Raw genomic sequence first — 22,003 nt, 5'->3', positions numbered from 1 at the left:
AGGACGCACGACGGACTTACGAGGAAAGTCCTTACCATCGTCCCGAAACTGGTCCAGCACCCCTGACGTGTCGTCCGCCATGTTTGTTTATGTTCCAGGAGTGATCGACCGATCAGTAGTTGACAGCGCGACAGCGCTCGAGCACGTGTGCGTGTGCCCCGTGTGCCGTTCCGTTCCTCCGTGTGCGGCACAGAGATGTTTTTAAACGGCGTGGGCTCTTTAAACTGAATTTTTATACTCCTGCAATGAAGAGTGACAGCCATAGAAAGCCTTTGGATCTGTTGGAAAGCGGCGACCTCATCAAAATATGTGCTCCGATGGTGCGGTATTCCAAGTGAGTTGCTCTGGTGCTCTGGCTACGGCGCGGTTTGATGATCCGCGTCCGTAACGGGTCGTTACCTCGTTACTTTTCCGGCATCATTTTAGGCAGGCTTTTCGGATGTTGGTCAGGAGGTACTCCGTCGACGTTGCCTACACACCGATGATTATATCGGATTCGTTTGTGAAGTCTCGGAAGGCAAGGGATGCCGAATTCACCACCGGACCAGGTAAGTGGGTGGAAGCATATGATCTTGATTCGTGCTGAAGATCATGTTTTTCTTGCCCTCACAAGGTGATCGTCCATTGATTGTCCAATTCGCTGCAAACAACGCGACCGACCTGGCTAACGCATCTGAGCTAGTTTACCCGTAAGTGAGAAACAGATGAGAGATATAGCACCTCAGTTCATCTTTAAAGTGAACAAATTGTTCCCAGGTACGCTGATGGTGTGGATCTCAACTGTGGCTGCCCACAAAGGTATAGAACATCTTTCACGCCTTTCTTTTACAAACATGTTTGGTGGGCACCGCCTATGTAAAGCTCCCCCGTCATCATGCATGTCTTCATCAATTGTCCGTAACCGCTAGTCTATATATGTAAGCTGGACACTAGCTGTTTTTCTCCAAGATGGGCCATGGCAGAAGGTTACGGCGCGCACCTGCTGAGTGACCCAGAGCTGGTTCGAGACATGGTGCATCAAACACGGAACCGGCTGAGTGATCCTGGCTTCACGGTGTCCGTCAAGATAAGGATTTGTGAAGATATGAGGTAATTGTATGCGATAAACACGCCAGACAAAGCGTGATACACATTCTTCATGCGTTGTACATACATGTTGAGAACACTACAAGCAGTGCTTCATCCCAGATTTCTTGTCTGCAACATATTTGTTTCATATCACAAGAGAGAAAGATGAATTACATACTTGCTATAGCATATATGCAGAGGGGGGAAGGGCCATAATCTAGAGCAGTGGTTCTCAAATGGGGGTCCGCGAAGCCCTCACTCATCAAGAAAGCCTGGCAATAAAGGTTGTATTGTTTCTGATCGAGGAGAATTTTTTAAGTTTTCGGGCGCGTATCTTGTGTAGGATGTCAACAATAGAAGTCTACTTCACACCAGCCATTAGTTATACCCATTTATTAAATCATTATTATATTTAACGTTTACCTTTCCCCTCTCTTCACCACAAACGGGGTCCTCCATCATTTCCGCCGAACCACAAGGGGTCCGCGAAACATCGATGGTTGAGAACCACTGATCTAGAGTTAGCCCATTGTCACTGTCTTGCATCATATGGAACACACACTTTGAACTTTCACAGATATCCCCAACCATTATTGAATTGGAAAATAGTCCCTTTTATTCCTTATGTTGCCGAGCCAAAAACTCCTTGGAAGCAGTTAGGTCCCGATATGCTTTGCCACTTTTAGAAAGAAACACTTTTAATATAGAAATAGTAGGGAAAAAAGCTTGGGGCTTTACTGCACATTAAGCATCCCAACCCGATCTTTGTGATTGTGCCACAGGAAGACTGTTGACATGTGCCAGAAGCTGGAGGCTGCCAGAGTTTCATTTGTGACTGTCCACGGTCGCACCAAAGACCAGCGCAGCGAGCCGGTCAACCTGGAAGCCATCAAAAACGTCAAGGACGCCTTGCGGATACCAGTGGTTGCCAACGGAGACGTGACCAGCTTACGGGAGGCCGACAGGGTGTACCGCGCCACCGGAACCAATGGTAACGATGGGAAGGCTTCTAAAACAAACCGTAATTCAGTTGTTTGAAAAATTTAACGTGATTTGTGCTTTGCCTTACGGGAACTTTTAGCAACATTCACTGGAAATACGTCATTGTCGAATGAGTTCAAGGCAATTCATTCAAAGTCACTGTTGGACCAGCTGCATTATCTCAACGGCGAAAGATTGGAGTGCAGAACACCAACGGGAAGTTGTAGTAAAAAAAGGTGTAGAATCTAAGTTACCGGTATAAATGTGTCATTAGATATTTATTAGTTTATTGGCATATGGAGGTTCTGCATCAGAATTTAAAAATGTGACTTCTGTACCTCAGAATAAGAAAAAAAGAAGAGTAGAAAGGGATACTCTTGGGTCCAGATCCAAAAATTGACACCAGACAATAGCCTCGGGGCCACAGGTGCCGTAGAATTAGTATGGCGACTGGCGTGTGTAGCGTCCTATTCTGCCCATGCATCTAGGGTGGTCCCAAAATGGCTACAAATGATGTCGCAAAAGCCGTAGTGTAATGACATTGGAATGGATGCGACTCTGTTGAGCGGAGATGGAATGGGACATTAAGCATCTCTCGGTCTGCTCACAGAACACAAATTTCAGAACCGGCATTTTACTCGTCTCCATCGACTGCAGGTGTGATGGCAGCGCGGGGGCTTTTGGAGAACCCAGCCATGTTCCAGGGAACCGAGCACACACCAGCAAGGTGCGTGAGGGACTGGCTTCGGCTGAGCACCCAGCTGGGCTGCCCCCTGGCTCAGTTCCACCACCACCTCATGTTCATGTTGGAACATGTGCTGCCACGAAGCGAGAAGAGGGTTTTCAACGCCCTCACCAGCTCTTCGGCAGTTGTAGACTACCTCCGGGACTCTTACGGACTTTGGGACGTTTCTTCGACTGCTCACGACACGCAGGCTGCAACAGCCGCTTGCAGCTGAGGAAAAAGTCGCCCGTGACGAAGCAAGACTTCAGTTGGAAGTGTTGACAATGAGCAAGTGGTGCATGCAAGAGACAGAAACAGCAGAAGTGGCGAGGGTGCAAGAAGACCGTCCTATTCATTTGTGTTATCATCTGTGCTACTTTCACTTCTTATGCATAGAAAATCTCCAGCAGTCACAAAGTATAGTGTAGTTTACAAAAAGCCTGTGCCTCAGAATTCCCCACTGTCGAAACAGCACTTCAGGGGCTGAAATACTGGACAAGCAGCATTTATTACTTTACGAGGCATTTCATTTGAGGTTGAAAAAGCAATGAATGTAGTTCACCTTGTAGCTACATTCTATGTTAAGATGTCATTAGTGACCAAGCATGCTTCAAGTTGATAGCATGAGGAAGTGGAGTTTGCAGCTTTGACTAAAAATCAAATCACCGCAGAGGAAAGCTTTGACTGTGACAGACGGACTACAACAGTGATGGGTGCGATGGACGCTTATGACATTGGAGACACTTGTGATGTGGATGGAAACTTTTTTTTATTGACACTTTTCCAATTGGGTGACAGTAATGATGACCTTGTGCATGATGAAGTGGAGGCCTAGTTTGTGCCTCGAACCGGAGGGGACACGAGGATGACACCATCTCCCCGAACAAAGAGCATCGGGATGGACCTCTTGGTACTCTGCACACACAAACCAAGTAAAGCAATCACCATACAGCAGCTGTGTTTTTACACATTTTTGTTTGGGGCAACACTGCCAACTTTGCCCACTGCTGTGGCAGGAATGGCGCAGTAAAACAGAGCTATGCAGAACTCCTTCGAGCAGAACTCCCACCCGTTCCACTTACAAGTAAACCTTTCTGGCGAAGTTCCACTTATCTCGAAGTTAAAGGCCATCGCATAGCCTTGACTTCCTGTAAGAAAGACAATCCACCTCTTCTCCTCTTATGCTGCAAGTGGGGCCGTGTAGAAACAGACAGGGAGTGAAGAGCCTTCTATATTTTTATTGATTTTCTCACTAAATTTAGCAGGGAAACTGACTTGGTACAAAGGTCATGTGACATCAATTTTTCCACTAAATTTAGCAGGGAAACTGAATTGGTCCAGGTGTCGTGTTGTCAAATCACACAACATAATTTTTTTGCCACTAAATTTAACGGGGAAACTGAACTGGTGTTTAGGTCGCATTATGTCAATTTCCCCACAAATGTTTGACATAAAATGCTTGGACGGACGAATGGACAAAATTTAGCGATTGGGGGGTTTCATTTAAGTGTGTTTCATGCTTTAAAAGTGGAGAGGATATAGGAAAGGAGGAGGCAGACAAGAGTGGAAAGCATGTAGTGCATGTTGGCCCTTAAAGTTCTAGGCAGGGTGCTCAGTCGAGCATAGGTCAGAATTTTCTTGTAAAAGCTATGCATCGCACAGAAGGTTGGTAACTGTGGAACACCAAATTTTACTGCTCTTATTAGTGTCCCATAGGAACACATTCTGCCACATTCGAGTAACTTGAAGATGGCCAATCTGTGCTAAAGAAAACATTAAACGAACACTGGCAATAGTGTGTGTTACGTATCCAACTGTCACCATTACTGTTCCAGAACCAAAATGACATCTGGTCTCAGGTACTGTATTCACATTTTTCCAGCGACGTGGTCGCCACCTAGTGAACTGGGAGTGAACCACTACAAGGGGCTTGTTGCTGGTACTTTCACAACAAACACGTCAGTTACTTTTATACTGCCGAACAGACATTGTGGCCCGGAAGGATAAAATGCACGGCACAAGAGAGCTATTCCGTGACTGACTGTTCGAAGAACTGCATCACCGGGGACGTGCTCTCGTACGATAATGGTGTGATCTGCTGGGAATCCGACAACCAACTTTACCTCCGACCAATCTTTTTTTCTACATGCAAGGTACGCCCAGAATCACGTATGGAACCGCGCTCGAAATACTGCTTACCTTATAGACTTCCTCGTACGTCTCTTCATCAATCTCAACGCTAGTCACGGTTTCCTCAACGTCCCCCAAGATCATGTTGAGATGTTGGTCGTACGCCTGTGAAAACATGCCTGTTATACCAAGCGTGGCTAGAGGCCTTTCTAAGTTCACAAGATAAAGATTAATTAAACCCCTCACGTGCAACCTTCCTCGAAGTTCGCGCTCGTTGCGCATTTTCACGTAGATCTTCTCGTCCAAACTCAGCCTGACCAGGTCGAGCGGCTCCTCCACAGCCGTCGTCGGTGCCTGAAACGCGGAACAGTTTCGATTATTTCCGTGTTTGCGTCTGCCTCCTGAAATCATTATCAAGTAAACCCCATCACAGTGGTTTGAATGAACCAATATACTCAGTAATTTGCAAATAAAACGAGAAACTAACTTGTTCGCCGTCATCCGCCATGGTTACTCGAGTTGAAGCTCGCCCCACACAACACAACCGGAAGTAAGCGCCCGGAAAAAGCTTTCGCGAGTAGCCGCGCCAGGTCCGATTGACGCGCTCGCGCAAAGCCAAGCGGAGAAATGCGGCAACAAACTCTAAAAGAATACGCCAGAAACGCTTCAGAACAATCGCCGCTTCTTCCTGGTCTATGGTCGCGGTTTTGCGGCCTCATCTTGTGCCTCTCGGCGTCGTGACTGGCGTTCTCTGGACCGATGTTGACGTGGATTCGTCCCCGACTCCGCGTCGCTTTGTAGACCATCGACAGCGACCGTGAGTAGGACCATTCAGCGCTCTCGGCACGCTTGTGTCGCGCGTCCCCGCGGTTCAAGAACGCGTCAGCCACTCGAGAGCGAGCGATCCCGCTGTCGTCCTATCAACTTTGTCCAATGGGGCGGTCAGTGCTCCTGTGATTGGCCTGCCAGCGCTAAGAAACTTTCCAGTCATGTTTTGCGTGGACTCTTGGCCCACCGCCGCGAATTTGAACTGGAGCTCGATTAATCGCCGGGGACCCGAGTTCGAGCACTATCCGAGCCGGAGTTTTGTCGGCCTCTGTAGCGTTCCCCCACTTAGGCCTAGGATTTTGGCGAGTCCGGCTGTCATGGATGGAACGTGTGTGTCCTCATGGGACGTGGCGTTTCGGTACTGCATTTTGGTCCATTTTCGCACGAATAAACGATGAACAAAGTGTGAGGCGTCTGCGGTATCGACTTATATATGTATATTTTTTTTAATGTGTCCAGGAAGGAGCAAAGATGTCCGATTCCCAGGCGTACACGAACGCGTTGGGGGCCCCAGAGGCCCATTCGGCGCTGGAATTTTTCTGGCCCCGAATCATGGAAGAAACGAGGAATTTAGGAATGGTACCTATCCTTCTACTTCCCCACTGTCAAAATATTTTTCATGGAAACTTGGTGCGTAGAAATTCCATTGCGTGCGCTTTTTCAGAACGAGTTCAAGAACCAAGAGCTGCCCTTGGCTCGCATAAAAAAGATCATGAAACTCGACGAAGACGTGAAGGTATGTAATTCGATGTAGAGCAGGACAACCCCTCCCACAAGGCTGTTCTGCTTGCCATGATTTGCTGGTTTCCTCCCTTCCAGCATTTGCTCTGCTAAAGGGGAAAGGGCGGAGGGCTTAATGGGAGATAGGAGCTTGCCCTGCTTTTGTTAAACTGCAACCCACTATTCGCGACTCCAGGGAACTATAGGGGGCGCGCTGGTCAGGCGAAATGGCAGACAAAAGGAGGCTGTTTTCGTCGTTCAGCACGCGAACCACCATAAATTTCTTGCACTGCAGCATGAAATCGGTGTCACATGTGAAAGCAAAGCAGTGGCGGATCCAAGGGGGGGGGGGGGGGGGGGGGGGGGGGGCGGGCGACGGGAGCGGTCGCCCCACCCTTAACGAGGCACTTAAAATGAAGGAACTCGACAGGCAAGTATTCCCGAGCCTGTGCGGGAGGCTTCGGAAGGAAGAAGTATGGACTTGGAGAAGGCTCCAGGCGGGCACTCTTGTGACCCCCACCAAGTTGCACCAGTGGTACCCCGACCGGTACACTACGGGAGCCTGCCCCTTCTGTGGTGACCCCTGGGAGGCCGCGTGCATCACATTACTTGGAAATGTAAAAAGATCGCTGGACTGGCTCTACTGGTGGAGCCGTCTACTCAAGAGTGGGAAGCGGGGCTGCAGAGTGAAGTCATCGATGTGCAAAAGCTGCTGGTGACCTGCATGCTGCGTGCCCAAGCCGCAATTGGAGCCCTGGAATGAGGGCATACACCCACTCTCTATCTCTTTAAACTCCCCCTTCCCTTCCTAATCTTTCCTGTTATGTCCAGTAAAGTTTTCAACAACACCAACCCCCCCCCCTCCCCCCTTCTCGGAGGGCAATTAGACATGGGTGGTCCTCCCTTGCACAAGAAAGAATAGGAGAATAGTATCCTTAAAAATTCCCCCCCCCACCCCCCCACCCCTCAAAAACGGAGTTCTGGATCTGCCCCCGAAGCAAGGCGATCTTTCGGCGGTAGAAACCTCCTTCTAGCCAGTGTGTAGGAATGAAATGCTGGAAGCATAAAAGTAGTTACTGGAAACAGTGTTTGTTTCTATGCTGCCTACAAGAACCAAGCAGCAATAGCAGACGACAGTCGAAATGACCTCTCTTGAGCTTCTCGGCATTGCCGCTGTGCGGCGTTGATTTCGCTTGAGTCGCCAGTATGGGTTTTGCTCACAGTTCTCACTGACTGTTGCCATTGGTATATGATTCCAGATGATAAGTGCAGAGGCACCAGTACTTTTCGCAAGGGCTGCTGAGATCTTCATCACCGAGCTCTCCCTTCGGGCCTGGGTCCATACGGAGGACAATAAGAGGCGTACTTTGCAGGTGACCGAATTTTTTCTCAAGAGGATTGTGTACACACCTTATTTGTTCTCGGGTAGGGCACCTCCATGTGTGTTTTGCTTAGGGTGGGGACATCAAACTATTTTCATTAAATGCTCCTGTTTCATCTTTTTTCTCTCTCTTTTTTTTTTTTTTTTTTTTTTTTTGCTTTGGAGTGCATGAAAGAGTGTTTCTTGGTACAAGCTTTTGGCATTGACTGTGCTCTGGTTAACATTTGCCTTCCGGCTATTTCTTTGCAAACACGTGCCATTTCATCATCATCATTTATTAAACCTTGAAAGGCCCTGACAGGCATTACGCAAGGTAGGGGTACAGGCTGGAGAACAGTGCTATATAAAGCCAGAAACAAAAATAAACACTCAGACCTTTAAAAAAAAAAAACATAATTAAACAAAAAACTAACACAAATAAAACATTTCTACAAACACAAATCGAATTTGCTATTAGTGCAACTACAAATGGGTGGTTAGTTAAATGTGAATGTTTTCACATTTAAGTGTGAAGTGAAAGGACCTATTTGGGTCACGAAACTGTTGGGCAGTGAAGTGAAAGTTTGACTGTCTTTACAGACATTATCAATGCGAGGACATATGCGAGTGGGTGGGAATAACAATAATGGCATCAGGTGCTACAAATAATGGGATCACTTTAATCGGAAGATCATTAGGGCACCCCAATCTCACCCCTCCTACATCTGGTGACGTTTAACAAGGATATCGCCAGGATGATCTTTGGGGGATCAGGCAAGGAGACTAAAAAACCTCACCCCCAACCTTCTCCCCAGTCAATTTTCCTTTGGTCAAACCTTGTCGGTGTTGCCCCAATACCAAATCCACCGGAAGACAGAGTTAAAACTTTTGGCCAAAGCCAAGCAAGAGGGACCCCCATTTTCTTCTGTCCCGCCTGTCCCCAGCTACGCTATTTAAATTTAGATCATTTCCTCCAATCTTTTAACGATGGAAGTGTAAATATGCAGACGAGCTGATGAATTAACTCCGTAATGAAAAACCCGAGACTGGGGAAAGATCATTAGGGCACCCCAACCTCACCCCTCTTACATCTCGTGACATTTAATGACGATATTGCCAGGTTGATCTTTGGGGGTCAGGCAACAAGACTAGAAAACATTACCCCCCACCTTCTCCCCAGCCAATTTTCCTTTGATCAAACCTTGTCGGTGTTACCCCAACACCGAATCCACCGGAAGACAGAGTTGAGACTTTGGGCCAAAGCCACACAAGAGGGAGTCCCAATTTTCTTCTGCCCCACCTTTCCCCAGCTGTGCTAGTTAGTTTTAGATAATTTCCACCAATTTTCTAACGATGAAAGGGCAAATATGCAGGCGAGCTGATGAATTTTTCCATAATGAAAAACTTGAGACTGGGCAAACATAACAGACAAGGCAGGTTTTCCATTATGGAATCTTCTAACCTCCTTTTTGTGACTACAGTCCTTTTCTTCTCTATTATTCCATCCTTGCCACCAAAACCTGGCTCCCCCGCCAAATCCATTACTCCTTCAGTGCAAAGCCCCGTGCATGTGCACTTCAAGACCAAATGTTCCAGCAACTCACTCTCACTATGGCATACGACACATAATTTCCCAAAGCGAAATTATGGTCAAACATAATTTCACTTTATTAATATTGAATGTATAATAGCTGAGGCCTTGCTCCAGCTATTATACATTCCGAATCGTTACGGTAGACTGAATCCGAATCGTTACAGTAGACTCGTGAAAATTTTCAGAACTTTTGATTATTCCCTTAGATTGCATGCTGCTTGATTTGATCTCCTTGTCAAACACTGACTACTCTGAGGTCGTGCAATATTTCTCATGTTCGTGGTCAGGTGGGTTAGGTAGCTGTGCAATGCTGCGCCGCAGTCAAGTGAGAACTGCGGAGTAGGCATCGCGATTTTTGAATCTTGCTTTGCCACAGTGCAGCCACGTGCGAAGGGGAAAGCACTCCTCCAGAGCGAGGCAGTGCACAGACAAACATCAAATATGTTTTTTAAAAAAACTTGTTAATTGCTTATTTAACAACTCTACCTTCCAGTAAAAAATTCTAAATGAAACTTGCTAGTATGTGTAATAGACTGCAATATTATGATTTCTTTTTTTTTCTTTTCTTTTTTTTTAATTCGAGATTTAGCAAGGATTTTTCTGTATCGTGGAAAGATTTTTGTACACTTCTCTATATACTTAATTTTTTTTTATGTGAACTTGCTAGTTTAGTTGTTACCTTTGCATAGGTTCCATTTGTGTGATGGCACGGTGAGCAAAGTAAATTAAAACTCTATTAGCTGTAGGAGTGGATAGGATCTGGGGAAGAACCTTAAAGGGACACTGGCAAGGTATTTATGCTCTTCAAGGCTTTTGTTTGTACACGACATATGAAAGCCCAACTACCCAGAACATGCTTGGCTCTGGCGTTTTTTGTGCGACATTCCAATATTTCACCTGCCTCGCACAACCGGAAAAAAAGAATATGTGGCTGGGTGTAGCCACGTGACCTCCAACATCGCTCTCCTCCCCAGTCCAGTTTCGGTTTCAAATGGTTTCGTTTTTTTACTTTATAAAAATGATACACAGTGGCAAAATATTGATTGGGCAATCATCTGACACCATATTAAATTGCCTTGCAAAAAATAAAAAAAAAATATAATAAAAAAATGGGGTGTGTTGGTGTCCATTTAATGAATGCAACTGGATTGTTTTTAAGGCTTATTTATCATTCACTTGCCGATTCTTTGTTATCCTGAAGTCCTGCATATAAATTTTCATTCATCTAATGAAATGACAAAAGCTTTCTCTAGCTGAATTTTTAATGGCAGTTTTATTACCATCTTTAGGACTTCAATGAAACACAAACATGGGGGCTCAATCTTATCAATGAAATAGGAGCACGGGTGCTCAATATTATTGTTTTAAAATAGTTTCTGTGGAATATACCATTTGGTTTACCTTTGGCCTGGTACTTCTACCAGGAGCAGGTAGTTCTGTGTTTGAGGGAATCAAACCTGCCATGCAATAGAGGCTAGCAAAAAGTTGTACAGAATTGGGAAGGCAAAATAGACTGTTTCTTTTATGGACAGGCCAACACACGAATTTGACGTATAACATTTGGAGCTGTAGGAATGAAAATGAAGGGTGAACTTGTATACTCCAAAAGTTTCTTTAGCTGCTTAAATATGGACTTGTAGCAGCTCCCGCTCCAAGGTGACTTGGGCCAATCACATCACTGAACTCAACGGGCATGCCGGGCTTATGCCATTGCAAACATATGTCCTACGTACGTGTCTTATCTGTGCCATCGGTGTTTTGCGAGACCTTCGGAAGCCACCTGGACATTTTCACGTCTCGAAGGCACCGCCCGAAGTCTCGCAGTTGCAGCCGCTTTCTGTGGAACGTTGGTGGTCCTAGGCTGGAAGGTGCTAATGGGGTGCCCGATTTCTTTTCCAGAGGAATGATATCGCCATGGCCATAACAAAGTACGATCAGTTTGACTTCCTCATCGACATTGTCCCGAGAGATGAGCTCAAGCCAGCAGCCAAGCGCACCGACGACACTGTCCGTACCACGGTCATGCCACCTGACCAGGTTTGTGCTCATTCTTTTTTCTGTTTTTTTCCTCTCTAGGCACATTAGCAGGTGCATCGTGTCTCAGAAACTTGGGGCAGTTGGCCTTGCATAGCCTCGGGAATAAACGGTGCTTCGCTGTAGAGCCGTGGAGTTGGGTTGTATGAATTCCAGTGTCATTTCTCGTTGTCCTAATCTTTTCCTCTCCTTGCAACTATAAAGCTGCGCTCACTGCTGCATTTGCACAATGATTGCGCATGCTGTTGCTTTCAAGATCCAGTTCGATTTCATGCACCTTCCATGGAGAAAAGTGGCGAGTCCGCCTTTCATTCGCGACTCAACCGCTAGTCTTTGGTTTTCTCTTAGACAGTAGTTTCGGGAGCGAAAGGCCAGCAGGCTGCCATGTCTAACTAGAAGTAAGGTGACTTGGTGTTCTTTTTTGTGCCAGTGGCACACACTTGCGAGGAAAATACAAAGAAATAACAGTAAACAAAATGGCGCCATGCCATATGTAATAGCGCATGCTAGCCCGACTGCATTATTTGTTGCGGAAAATGCACAGGTGGGGCCGCAGTCTGAGGTAGAGTTGGGAACCGGTCCGAGCCAGTTTACACCTGGTGGAACCGGTAACCGAACCAATATTTCAAATGCATAAGTGAACCGGTAATGAACCAGAACAAAATAAAAGCTACTCTATCCGAACAGAACGAGAATAATAACCGGTTTGACACCCTGCCCTAAGTAGAAGGTTCCGACAGAAGCCATATTTTTTCAGAAAGCTTCCCTCGGATGAATCGTGTAGGGCTGGATCATACTGATTCTAGCCTTTGTAATGAGAGGTAGCTTGCACGACCCAGCCGCCGATTTTGAAAACGTCTTTACTTTCTGTCTAAGTGGACCTCAAGCTGCTAATGCCACTTTGATTTGCTGTGGCTTTGCAGGTGCAGTACTACTTCCAGCTTGCCCAGCAACATCGGGAAGCTCTTCAGCAGCAACAACAGCCCACGACACTGACCGCAGCTCAGGCACAGCAGCCACAGGTATGCTGTGTTCTCTAGAATTCCCTCGACATTCTAACATTAACGGGAAAAATGCCCTGCTAAATTTAGAGGAAAAAATTCCCCGCTAAATTTAGCGGGAAGAATTCCTTCCTCTCCATACCTTCCCCTCCTCCTCAAGAGTTGTGCTTTAATTCGGTGTTACAGGGGATTGTAAACGTCTTTCATTTTTTTTTGTTGTTGTTTCTGCACGTTTGAAGCATCTATTTTTTTAACCTTTCTTGCCAAATAGAAACAACTCGGAAAGGATAACGATACTTCATGGAGCGATACACTTTATTTAGCCTGCATGAAGGAATCTGATGGCTCTTGCCAAGGCTTCCAATCACACAGTCGGGCCATAAAACGTCACCACTGTGCCACCAGCCGCGCTTTTTGAATACACCGGGGTGCCGCCGGGCATTGTGGTGTTTTTGCCTGATCGAACTAAATAATGATGCACTAATATTTAGTGGCTACTACTTGTTCCCTGAGTAGGTTGACCCACTAATGAGGTAATAACATAAAAAAACTTTCAGCCTTTCCACTCTGGTGAAGAAGGAAGAGCAGCAGAGCTGTACTATGTGCCGCCATCTATGAGCGACAACGGCAACCAGGCAACTGGCATGCAGGTTGTCTAGTTGCTGCCGTCTCTCATAGATGGCGTTGGCTGTCCAGAGGGTTGTGTCGAGATTTCTTTGTCTACTGACATGAAACTGGGGAAACTAGCCCTTAACAGCTCCGCTGTAAAAAGTGCAAGAGCTTAAATATTGCCTCTTTGAAGTAAAAAAAGAGTTTCAAGTTGTTGAATTTTATTTTCTCCAGTTGGGTCTACACTTAGTGAGGTATTTCACTTGAAACTCGAGCGAAAGAGAAATAAATACAAAATATGGACGCCTTGTCTTTTTTATTTGAGTCTCGGGTCTTATCTGGATGTCTGATTTTACCTAAGCTTTTGGTGCTGCATTGCCGTGTTCCACTGGCACTCATCGGCCTAGCATTTCAAATACTTAGGAAATAAACTAGCCTTTGCTATTGATGGATCTCTGTATGGTTCAATGCCTTGGTCTTCCAGCAAATCCAGATTGTGCAAACCACCGGAGCCAACCCACAGACCCTGACCGTACAGAACGTGCAGAATGCGGCACAGGCTTTCTCAATGCCCTCCGTCCTGCAAGTGCAGCAGGTCAGTTGCCCCTGTTTCTTGTGAAACTGCTAACTGCTTTCTGGCGGGGGTTTGCTATCTGCCATGCTCTAACATTTGGAGCAGTCGGCACTATACATCTGCAAACATGCAATTACATTCTTGCGTACAAAACATATTGCGGAGTACAAACAGGTCGGACAGTCCAGCTCAATCACGAATTCTGGGTGGAGGCAGGAAGTTGGCACAGACATAAGATCAGCTAAGGAGACAGGGTAGGCCAAAGTAAAATAAATATATTCATTTTTATTTTTTGTGTGCCCGATGCACGGCTGCTTCCATGGAAACTCGTATTTGTTCCATCGCAGAATTGCGCAGTATCAAAAGGTCCTCTAAACTTGAATTCAAATTCTGGTCAACCCTCTAAAGTTCAATGGACCATCATCTTCGCTATTGTTTGTTTTAGATCTTCCTCTCTTGGCAAGTTTTGATGGGGACCTTTTTTAGAATGCGCTAGGTTGCCACTTGACAGAAACCAGAGACGAAAGGGTTGTTTTGGCTCGATGTGCTGAGCTTGCTTCCTCTAGAACAGGAAAGGAGGGGACTGGAAAGCATAAAAGAAACAGAGTGGATTGCAATGGAGGGATTGTGCCTACAGTTGGAGTACTAGGCCAAGCATTATACCTTCCAAGATCTCTAACCAGTGCCTGCTTCTAATAGTCTGAGAAAACACTGTAGTTTGGCAGTTTTGGCAGACTAGTGCCGAAGAAGCCACCCTCGCCACTCATACGTGTTCCCCGCTCACTCGCCGCTTTTGCGCTTGCTCGTGCTGTGTCCTGGTGTGTGGTGTTTGTGTTTGTGTGCTGTTCCCTCCCCACTGCCCTGGCTGCCCTGAAGCTCTTAGTGTCTCTGAAAACAGTGTGGTTCAACTTGGCTGAACCAGGTGGGAGCAGCCAGTGCTGAGCAACAGCAACAGAATGCCCAGCAACAGCAGATTCAGCTGCAGGTGAGGGCATGCCACTGCTGGTGTTGCAGCTTGCTCCCCACTCCACGCAACCCCAGCCCCTATCCTTCGTTCATATTCAGCATGGCCACTGCTTTCACCAAAACCCTTTGTTGGGTCGCTCGAGAGCTACGCTTGCAGCTACAACACCTTCCTTCCCTGCTCAACTGTCGTTTGTTTGCTGTGCTACACGAGCCTATGGTGCACCGTATCGCAACGGGCGCTTACCAAAACGCAACTTTGCATCCGAGACCCAAGGTTGGATGGTCTGCGACACTGCCGTCTCGCTCCATGGCGCACTATTTTAAAAAGCCATTTTTGATCATATAAAAGTTTCCGAAGAACAGGTGCAGCTGGCAACATTGATCCTCGCAACAGCGTGGCCTCTGTGGCTGCACAGCTTATCTCCGAGACTCTGTTTGCACCAGCATGCAAAAGGAGAGTTGCACGTCTTGATTGTGCCCAGCCTCGGTCTCCGAGCAACCGTTTTCTCGAAAGTGACCTTCCAAATGCTAAAACAACCCGCAGGGGGGCTGTGCAAGACTTGTTCCTTGTCCCTTTGCTGATCGAACACAACTCATGTGACACAACACGAAAAGAGGACACGACCCGTGTCCTGCACTGGCCGCCAATGGGCGACTTAGAAGACACTGCGGTACTGTCATCTGGGAGGTGCTGATACACGTGTGTTTGTGCACTCGATGCAAGCTTGTGCGGAAAACGAAATGATAAAGACAAAGCATGTGCTTCGGAGAAAATGGAGAATCGCGAAATAGCGAGGTCGTGCAACCGCAACTGCACGACCATGTTCCCTCTGTTGTGGGACAAAGTGCACGCCAAGTTCGTCTTGTGTGCGAGGCGACGCGCAATACATTTTTGTGTTGCCACCACCCTTGCCACAATAGTGCAAGGAAGAGACTGATTTCTGTAAAAGTCAAACGTTTTAGTTTAGAAACATTTTTTAAAACCTGCTGTTACTGTGTACTGCCGTGATATCCCGATCAATAGCCCAGCTAAAATCGAAAGCAAATCAGGTGAAAAGAAGAAGTAAACTAACTTTTAGTGTACGATAAAAACTTTTTTTTTTTTTTAAATGCCAGTTTTGTGATTGCAGGGAAGGGCGATAGACCAAAGACGACTGTCCTTTCCAGTAAGCAATGTTCTGTTATCTCCCGCCATGGACAAGGCCATGCAATTACTAGAAGTGGCCTATCTATCAGCGTTTTATGAAAAATAGAAAATTGTGCCAAAAATAGTGGTGGGTTATCTTCCAGGGATGGGGCATCTGCTGTCAGGGTTGCGTAGGGTTGTGCGAATATTCAAATTTTTCAATAGTAGTTTCGAATAATGCGCTATTCAATATTCTTATTTTTCGAAGTGTTCATTGTGGCAGGTTAGTCCTGTTAGGAGCACGTGTGCCCTGTGGAAGAACAACACCTGCGGAGCTAGCTTTTGCGGGTGTTGCTTCTCTGCAGTGCACTGGTGCTCGGCAAGAAGCGCACTCCACGGGGCTAAAACGCCACAATCAACACTTCAAAAAGTACAATATTGCAGCCGCATGCTTAGGAGGAAAGCATACTTTCAAAGCAGGATTGTGCACCTTCGTGCCTGGTGTATTTGAAAAGAAGGGGGTACTTTGGGAATGTTGATATCTATATTGCAGTAAATTCAAAAAGTACAATATTGCGGCCACATGCTTAGGAGGAAAGCATACTTTCAAAGCAGGATTGCGTGCCTGGTGTATTTGAAAAGAAGCGGGTACTTTTGTTGATATCTACATTGCAGTAATATTTTCAAAATTAAACTGGTTATTAGTATATGTTAAGCATAGGTGCCCTGACGACCTGTGTCAATCGTTCGTGACTGAAGAAAGGTATTTGCTTATAGATAGTATATTTACAAATCCCCTGAATTAGGCATAGCCAGGCATCTCGCTACGTTTAATTTTATGGCAGAAGCCTCGTTTACTTGCCATCCTAATGCAGGCATAGTGCTTTCTAAGGCCCCAGTAAGTAAATATAGTTGGATTAAAATTAACGTAAAAATAGACGAGTGGGAAGCTTGGGAACAATCTTCACATAAGCATGGAGCTGTAGTGAAAGGCTTAGAGAAGCTATTCGATGTTCAATTTGCAGATATCCGGCCAAAACCACTATTTCCTTTGAATTCGCTGCAAACTCAGTATCCACTATTTCCGCATGCCTATGGTGTACCTTAAAGGGGCACTGAAACCCTAAAGGTTTTTTTTTTTTTTTTTTTATGTCTAAAACAATGTATGTTGTAGTCTTAAACACAAAAAATATGGCATCGCAAAAGAAAAATTTCTTACCCGCGCGCACCTTTTTATTTTTGGCGTTTTCCTCCCCCGCTCCTCACCTCCTCGCTTCTTTTGATTGGCGACGTCAAAAATCATGAAATTTAGAAGCTTTGTAGGCGACATTTCTATAAAAATTTAATAACAGCAATCATAATACATGTTTTTAACGCAATTGCAAATGCACAACGGCCCATGCTCAACGCATGTAGCAGAGGGTGATCGGTGAGTCGGGGAATCGGACGAAGTGACCTTTTATAGGTGCCCGGCGACCTCTCAGATTTCGAAAAGGAAGTCGTCAGACGGTCAAAACAACTGGGTTTGGTGTCTGTGTATCGTAGTTTCGGTTGTGACACTGCCGGGCATAGTTATCTGCTCGAAGCGATGGGCAGCACGGCACTCACGCAGGAAACCGGTTTCCCACTACAGTAGTTCCTGCGGCGCCGGCGCCCTTCTCTCCTCGCTTGGGTCGCGGAGACACGTTTCGGAGCGGAGGCGCGAAAGAAACTCGACTCTCAGGAGCCCCTTAAAATTTGACGTCACTCCACTGGCGCGGATCGCGCAATAACTTCAAATTTGGCATCTGGAAATTGTTTTTTTACTTCACAAATACTGCCTTCCTAAGTTTAGAATTTTTAGGGTAATGTCGAGGCATCGTTTTCATTTGTTTCAAACAATAAAAAAAAATGTTCTTTTTTTGAAACAGTCTTGTTGGGACACGCATGTAAAAATATAAATTTTAGTAAAAAAAAAATTTTTTACAGCAATATTGACAGCGTGAGATTTATTTTAAATTCTGCGCGCAAAGTCCATGACGTCACACATACACTCGTTCCGCCTTAATGAAATCGTCATACACTCTTTCCATCTCAATGCGATGGCCCAGCCGATCCACCTCTTCATGCGCCAGAAATGCCAAGAGAGGAAACAAGTGGAAAGGAGGTAACTTTCGACTAACTCGCATCTCGCGACGTCAATATTGCACTAAATATTATTTTTTTTGCATGAAGTTTATTTTGTGACACGTGTGTCCCAATTAGACTAATTAAAAAGCTTTTTTTTTTTTTAGTGGCCCTTTTAAGGGGAAATTCAATGGTGTTTGTACTTTCGGTAAATGCCACTTAAAATTATTCCTTGACATTCGTGATCTATCAAACACATGTTTCGTTTCTTTCTACACATGTTGGCAGTTGCGGGAAAATGAGAGAAAAACGAGCAGCATTCACCCCCTCAACCCGCACTCAAAACAAGTAGCCACGTGATTTGGAGTCAATTATGTGCCGCCAATGTTTATGACAGCCACGCGCTGGGGTTTGCAAAGCACGAGCCACTGCCCGAATGAACGTCGAGGCACTGACTACACAAAATAGATTTTATCATCACCGCGGGGATCACAAAGCCTGATAACGAAATCCCGAAGATAGCAATGTTGACGACGCCAACGGTGGGATCCTCGCAACTTCGTTGTCAAATTTCGCAAAGGAGAGACAGAAAGCGTCCTCTTTTATCCGCGAAATTGCGCGGCAACAAAGAAGCTTCTTGGTCGGCGGCATCGTGCGCGAGTAGACATGGGTCCTGCTATACTCTGTTTCACCTTATGATGTACCGCAAGAAAGGCTACAAGCGCGAGTTCCTTGCTCTAGGGCACATCTCGGCGGCACAAGTTCTCGTGCGTTAACAGCAGCTCTCAACGCTATGAGCTCGTGCTTCTAGCCTTCTCTGCGGTACAACATAAGGTGAAACGGGGCATAGTGCCTGTTAGCTTGTATAAAGTTAGAAGCATTCCCAGTGATTCCAAAGCATGGTTCCCTTTCGGCACTCGCGTCCGACTATAGAAGCGTGTTTTGTAGTCGCTTCTAACTCAAAACGAGTCTTGCGACTTTTTCTAAAAAAACAAGTTCCCTTTAAGTTCCGTCCAGGCGATAAAAATGTTTTTAAAAATGTTTGTAAAAGCATTTTTGAGGGGACTTTAATCCTGAAACATGCTTCTATTTTGGGTACATGGTGACGAAAAAAACAGTGCAAAAGTCTAGGACAGAAGAGGAACATACACAACAGGACTGGTGCTGGCCTTGTGTATGTTGTACATCACCATGAACAATTTTTAGGGGGCTTCTCAAGATGGAGGCATGTTTCAAAATCTTTTCAAATCAAACTGTGTTCTGCAACACAAATGTTGTGCTAAAAATTTGTTTTTTGTATGCGAAAGTTTATTTTGTGTTGTATGTGCCTTACGCATGCACTTCAATTTTTTTTTCTTTTAAATTTTTATAGATGCTTTTTACCATTCTTTAGACAGCTTAAGGGTACAGATGTGCTAAAAGGCAGCTCCACTAAATTTTTTAAGTGTTGGAGTTTCAGCATTATTAGTGCTGCAACTTCGCTTAATTATGGGATGCAACTATTTTTTTTTTTTTCTCGCTCTACAAAATGTATTTTTCCAGGACGAAAGATATCTCCTAATGGGCACTGAAAATAAAGAAATTATTCCTTCGGGACAACATTATTCACCGCAGTGGACATCAAGTGGAGACTGTAAAGTACCAATTAGCAGAATAATTACCTGAAGCTCACTAATTAACTTTAAAAAATAAGTTTTTTAGTTGGCATCTTTTAATTCGAGACGTGTTGCTCGCCATCAAAATATGTCATAGCAGGCATTAGAATTTAGACAAGTAAATTCTGCTCCGCGCTACTCTTCGACAAATTAAAGTTGCGAGCAGAAACTGGACGCGAAAGAAAATAACAGAAGTCCCCCCCCCGAAGTGACATCACCTTCCACAGCAGATGCAGGAAGCGAGTCACCACGAGCCACGGAAGTAGGGATAAGAGGAGGCGACACACTGGCTCGAGCCAGCCATACGAGAAAATCACGAGCAAAGCTGGAAGTAGAGGTCACTGTCGGCGAGAATGCCCCCAAGGATTCCCAAGTCCATCCAATAGCAGCTTTTGGTTTTGGTCATCACTGGGAGCGTGACCCCCCCAAACAGGAAGTCTCCCACGGCTTCGCCCCTGGTGGCATCGTTCCACCTCCAGAAGCTTCCCACCTCCGCGAGCTTATAAGGGTCACGTCGCGGTAGAACTCGATGTCTGGTGAAAGAGTGTCGGGAATACCGCTTTTTGAATATGTTGACCGCCACTTCACCAACTTACCTTCCAGCTTTCACAATGAGCGTTGCTTCCTCGTTTATGTCGAGTCGAGCGGACGAACCTGTTTTTCCGGCCCCTACGGATGAATCGGAGGCGTTTCATGTATTTATGGGACTTGGTAATAGCAGAAGTCAGGACATTGATGACATGCAAATAAAGCCCGTTAAATTTGTGACTGTTACAATTGCCCCAGTGTTGCTGTACATATTTAACTTGGCCTTATCAACTGGCACGTTCCCAAATACCATGAAATTCGCAAAAATTTTCGTTTTGCATAAAGGAGGTGATAAAAATGTTGTTACGAATTATAGACCAATATCTGTACTACCCATATTTTCTAAAGGGCTATAAAAAATAATTTTGTGTCGTTGAGACAACTTTTTTCATTAAGCATTCAGTGTTAACTGACTTTCAGTTTGGTTTCCGCAAGGGAAATACCACAGGCAAAGGCTACATTGTCAAGTGACGTCACAGTTTGCCCACTAAATTTAGTGAGAAAGTATAAAGGAGAACCGCTTTCTGCAATGTCACGCAACACCATAATTCCTGCTAAATTTAGCGGACTGCACCGTACACTGTACGCACACCGAACCACAGCAAAACCTCGCATACAACAACTGCCACAGTAAAAAGTTTTCATTTTCTCTTTAACCCTTTGACCATCGACTTTTTTTTTTCCAGAAGATGTTTTTCAGTGGTGCGGTTCTGTTCGAAAGGAACAGTACAAAGAAAGGGTGAACACGCAGATTTTTTTTTTATTGTCTAGCGGGAGCACGTACAGTGCTTGCAAACTGTTTAGGTTTAGAAGCGTCCGATGAAGAAAGTATTAAAGGCGAAAAATCACCTTTCTTTCATTCAATTTTATTTTGGCGTATCCGCTTCTGCGACATTTCAGCGGCTTCAAATTTCTAACCGGAGGTACTTAACAAAACTTCTCCATCGCACGATTCACTCTTATCCTCGGAATTTAAGGGGAGACATAGGTTTTTAGAGCCGAAAAATCCCTAAAAAACTTGTTTGGAAATTGGTGATATTGAAATCTACAGCTATATCTTTTTTTTTTTTTTTTTGAAGATTAATATTGGAGCTATAATATCACTTTATAATATCGTACCTGCCAACTCTTCCGAATTTTTCGTAAAATGTATGAATTGGGACTAAATTTACGATTTTTCAAATCTTGCTTCAAATCTTACAAAAAAAAATTTTTTGTAATTTTTTTTTTTGTAAATCTGTTGTTGGCGGTATCTTGCACCGCCACAAGAGGGTGATTGGTACCGTCCACGGCAGCGTCAGTGTTTTTACTATCAGTCTATCGGTGGCCACGGATCAAAAACCAATCCAAAGCTCAAAGCCTTTGTTCGCGTGTTCGGTGGCGCACGTTGGTTCGACGTGTTTAGACGTTGTTGGGCCTCGTTGTTTCGGCCAGTTTCGAGGCAAGAAGTATGGCGTCTGTGTTTGTTGCACATGTAACCATAGCATTCCCCTGGTCGCGGTGGCTTCGCGCAGCAATGGCGAACTGCAAACCTCAAAAGAGGTACTTTCGGGTGTTCCTGGAGTCCTACACGTCGGATTCCCGTGCTTGGTGCCGACCAAAAAAGGAGAGAAGTTTGGATTCTGTAGCACGTGCACGTGTGATGTAATGCCCGTGTCCCACTAGAGTGACAGACAGAAACAAGAGACAGCGACAAGCCTCAAACCCATGCAGCATGCTTGCGATGGTACCTTTGGCAGGCGTTTAGTCGTTTGGTGCTCGTGAAGTAAGCATGCGCGATTGCAAGCCTGCCAAAGATACCCTCGCGTGCATGATGCTCGTGTTTGAGCATAGCCTTCTTTAATCTACAAAGCCTCTCAAATCGCGAAAGACTGTGGTTGAGGCTTGTCGCTGTCGTTTGTTTCTGTCTCTTGCTGTAGTGGGACACGGGCATAAGCTT

At 45.5% G+C, this 22,003-nt stretch overlaps 4 protein-coding genes across 7 annotated transcripts in view; 2 read left to right on the top strand and 2 right to left on the bottom strand.

The window, feature by feature from the left end:
- The window catches only part of LOC120841471 (conserved oligomeric Golgi complex subunit 5), a 42,698-nt gene extending 42,531 nt beyond the window's left edge, over positions 1-167 (bottom strand). The window contains exon 1 of the mRNA XM_040212368.3: positions 36-167. Within this exon, the coding sequence (XP_040068302.1) occupies positions 36-81 (46 nt within the window). The 5' untranslated portion in view covers positions 82-167. The remainder of the gene's footprint in view (positions 1-35) is intronic.
- LOC120841467 (tRNA-dihydrouridine(20a/20b) synthase [NAD(P)+]-like) lies at positions 86-3,727 on the top strand. Of its 2 annotated transcripts, XM_040212364.2 has the most exons (7): positions 86-334; positions 427-548; positions 614-689; positions 757-798; positions 949-1,089; positions 1,851-2,059; positions 2,707-3,727. In XM_040212364.2, exons 1-7 carry the CDS (start codon positions 246-248, stop codon positions 3,006-3,008), a joined length of 981 nt encoding a protein of 326 aa, XP_040068298.1. In that variant the 5' UTR covers positions 86-245; the 3' UTR covers positions 3,009-3,727. The 2 variants fall into 2 exon arrangements, with proteins under 2 accessions (XP_040068298.1, XP_040068299.1); XM_040212365.2 differs by lacking the exon at positions 86-334 and having other exon boundaries at positions 435-548; positions 589-689.
- Positions 3,521-5,544, bottom strand: LOC120841470 (U6 snRNA-associated Sm-like protein LSm3). The gene is made up of 4 exons (XM_040212367.3): positions 5,391-5,544; positions 5,150-5,257; positions 4,973-5,068; positions 3,521-3,688 (listed from the first exon to the last, which is right to left on the bottom strand). The coding sequence occupies exons 1-4, from the start codon at positions 5,409-5,411 to the stop codon at positions 3,605-3,607; spliced, it is 309 nt and encodes a 102-aa protein (XP_040068301.1). The 5' UTR covers positions 5,412-5,544; the 3' UTR covers positions 3,521-3,604.
- An 8-nt stretch (positions 5,545-5,552) lies between these two features.
- The window catches only part of LOC120837776 (nuclear transcription factor Y subunit gamma), a 28,118-nt gene continuing 11,667 nt past the window's right edge, over positions 5,553-22,003 (top strand). Inside the window, exons 1-8 of one of the 3 annotated variants that reach the window (XM_042286839.1) lie at positions 5,553-5,720; positions 6,191-6,310; positions 6,396-6,467; positions 7,711-7,824; positions 11,305-11,442; positions 12,363-12,461; positions 13,534-13,644; positions 14,522-14,608. In XM_042286839.1, coding sequence (XP_042142773.1) covers positions 6,203-6,310; positions 6,396-6,467; positions 7,711-7,824; positions 11,305-11,442; positions 12,363-12,461; positions 13,534-13,644; positions 14,522-14,608 — 729 coding nt within the window. In that variant the 5' untranslated portion in view covers positions 5,553-5,720; positions 6,191-6,202. Of the gene's footprint in view, positions 5,721-5,822; positions 6,090-6,190; positions 6,311-6,395; positions 6,468-7,710; positions 7,825-11,304; positions 11,443-12,362; positions 12,462-13,533; positions 13,645-14,521; positions 14,609-22,003 lie in introns of those variants that run through there. The other 2 variants (XM_042286838.1, XM_042286840.1) reach the window with 2 other exon arrangements.

This window comes from Ixodes scapularis, unplaced genomic scaffold, assembly GCF_016920785.2.
Source record: "Ixodes scapularis isolate PalLabHiFi unplaced genomic scaffold, ASM1692078v2 PGA_scaffold8__174_contigs__length_109621045, whole genome shotgun sequence".
Taxonomy (NCBI): Eukaryota; Metazoa; Arthropoda; class Arachnida; order Ixodida; family Ixodidae; genus Ixodes; species Ixodes scapularis.
Note: the sequence above shows the minus strand (reverse complement) of the source record. Positions and strands in the feature narration are given on the sequence as shown.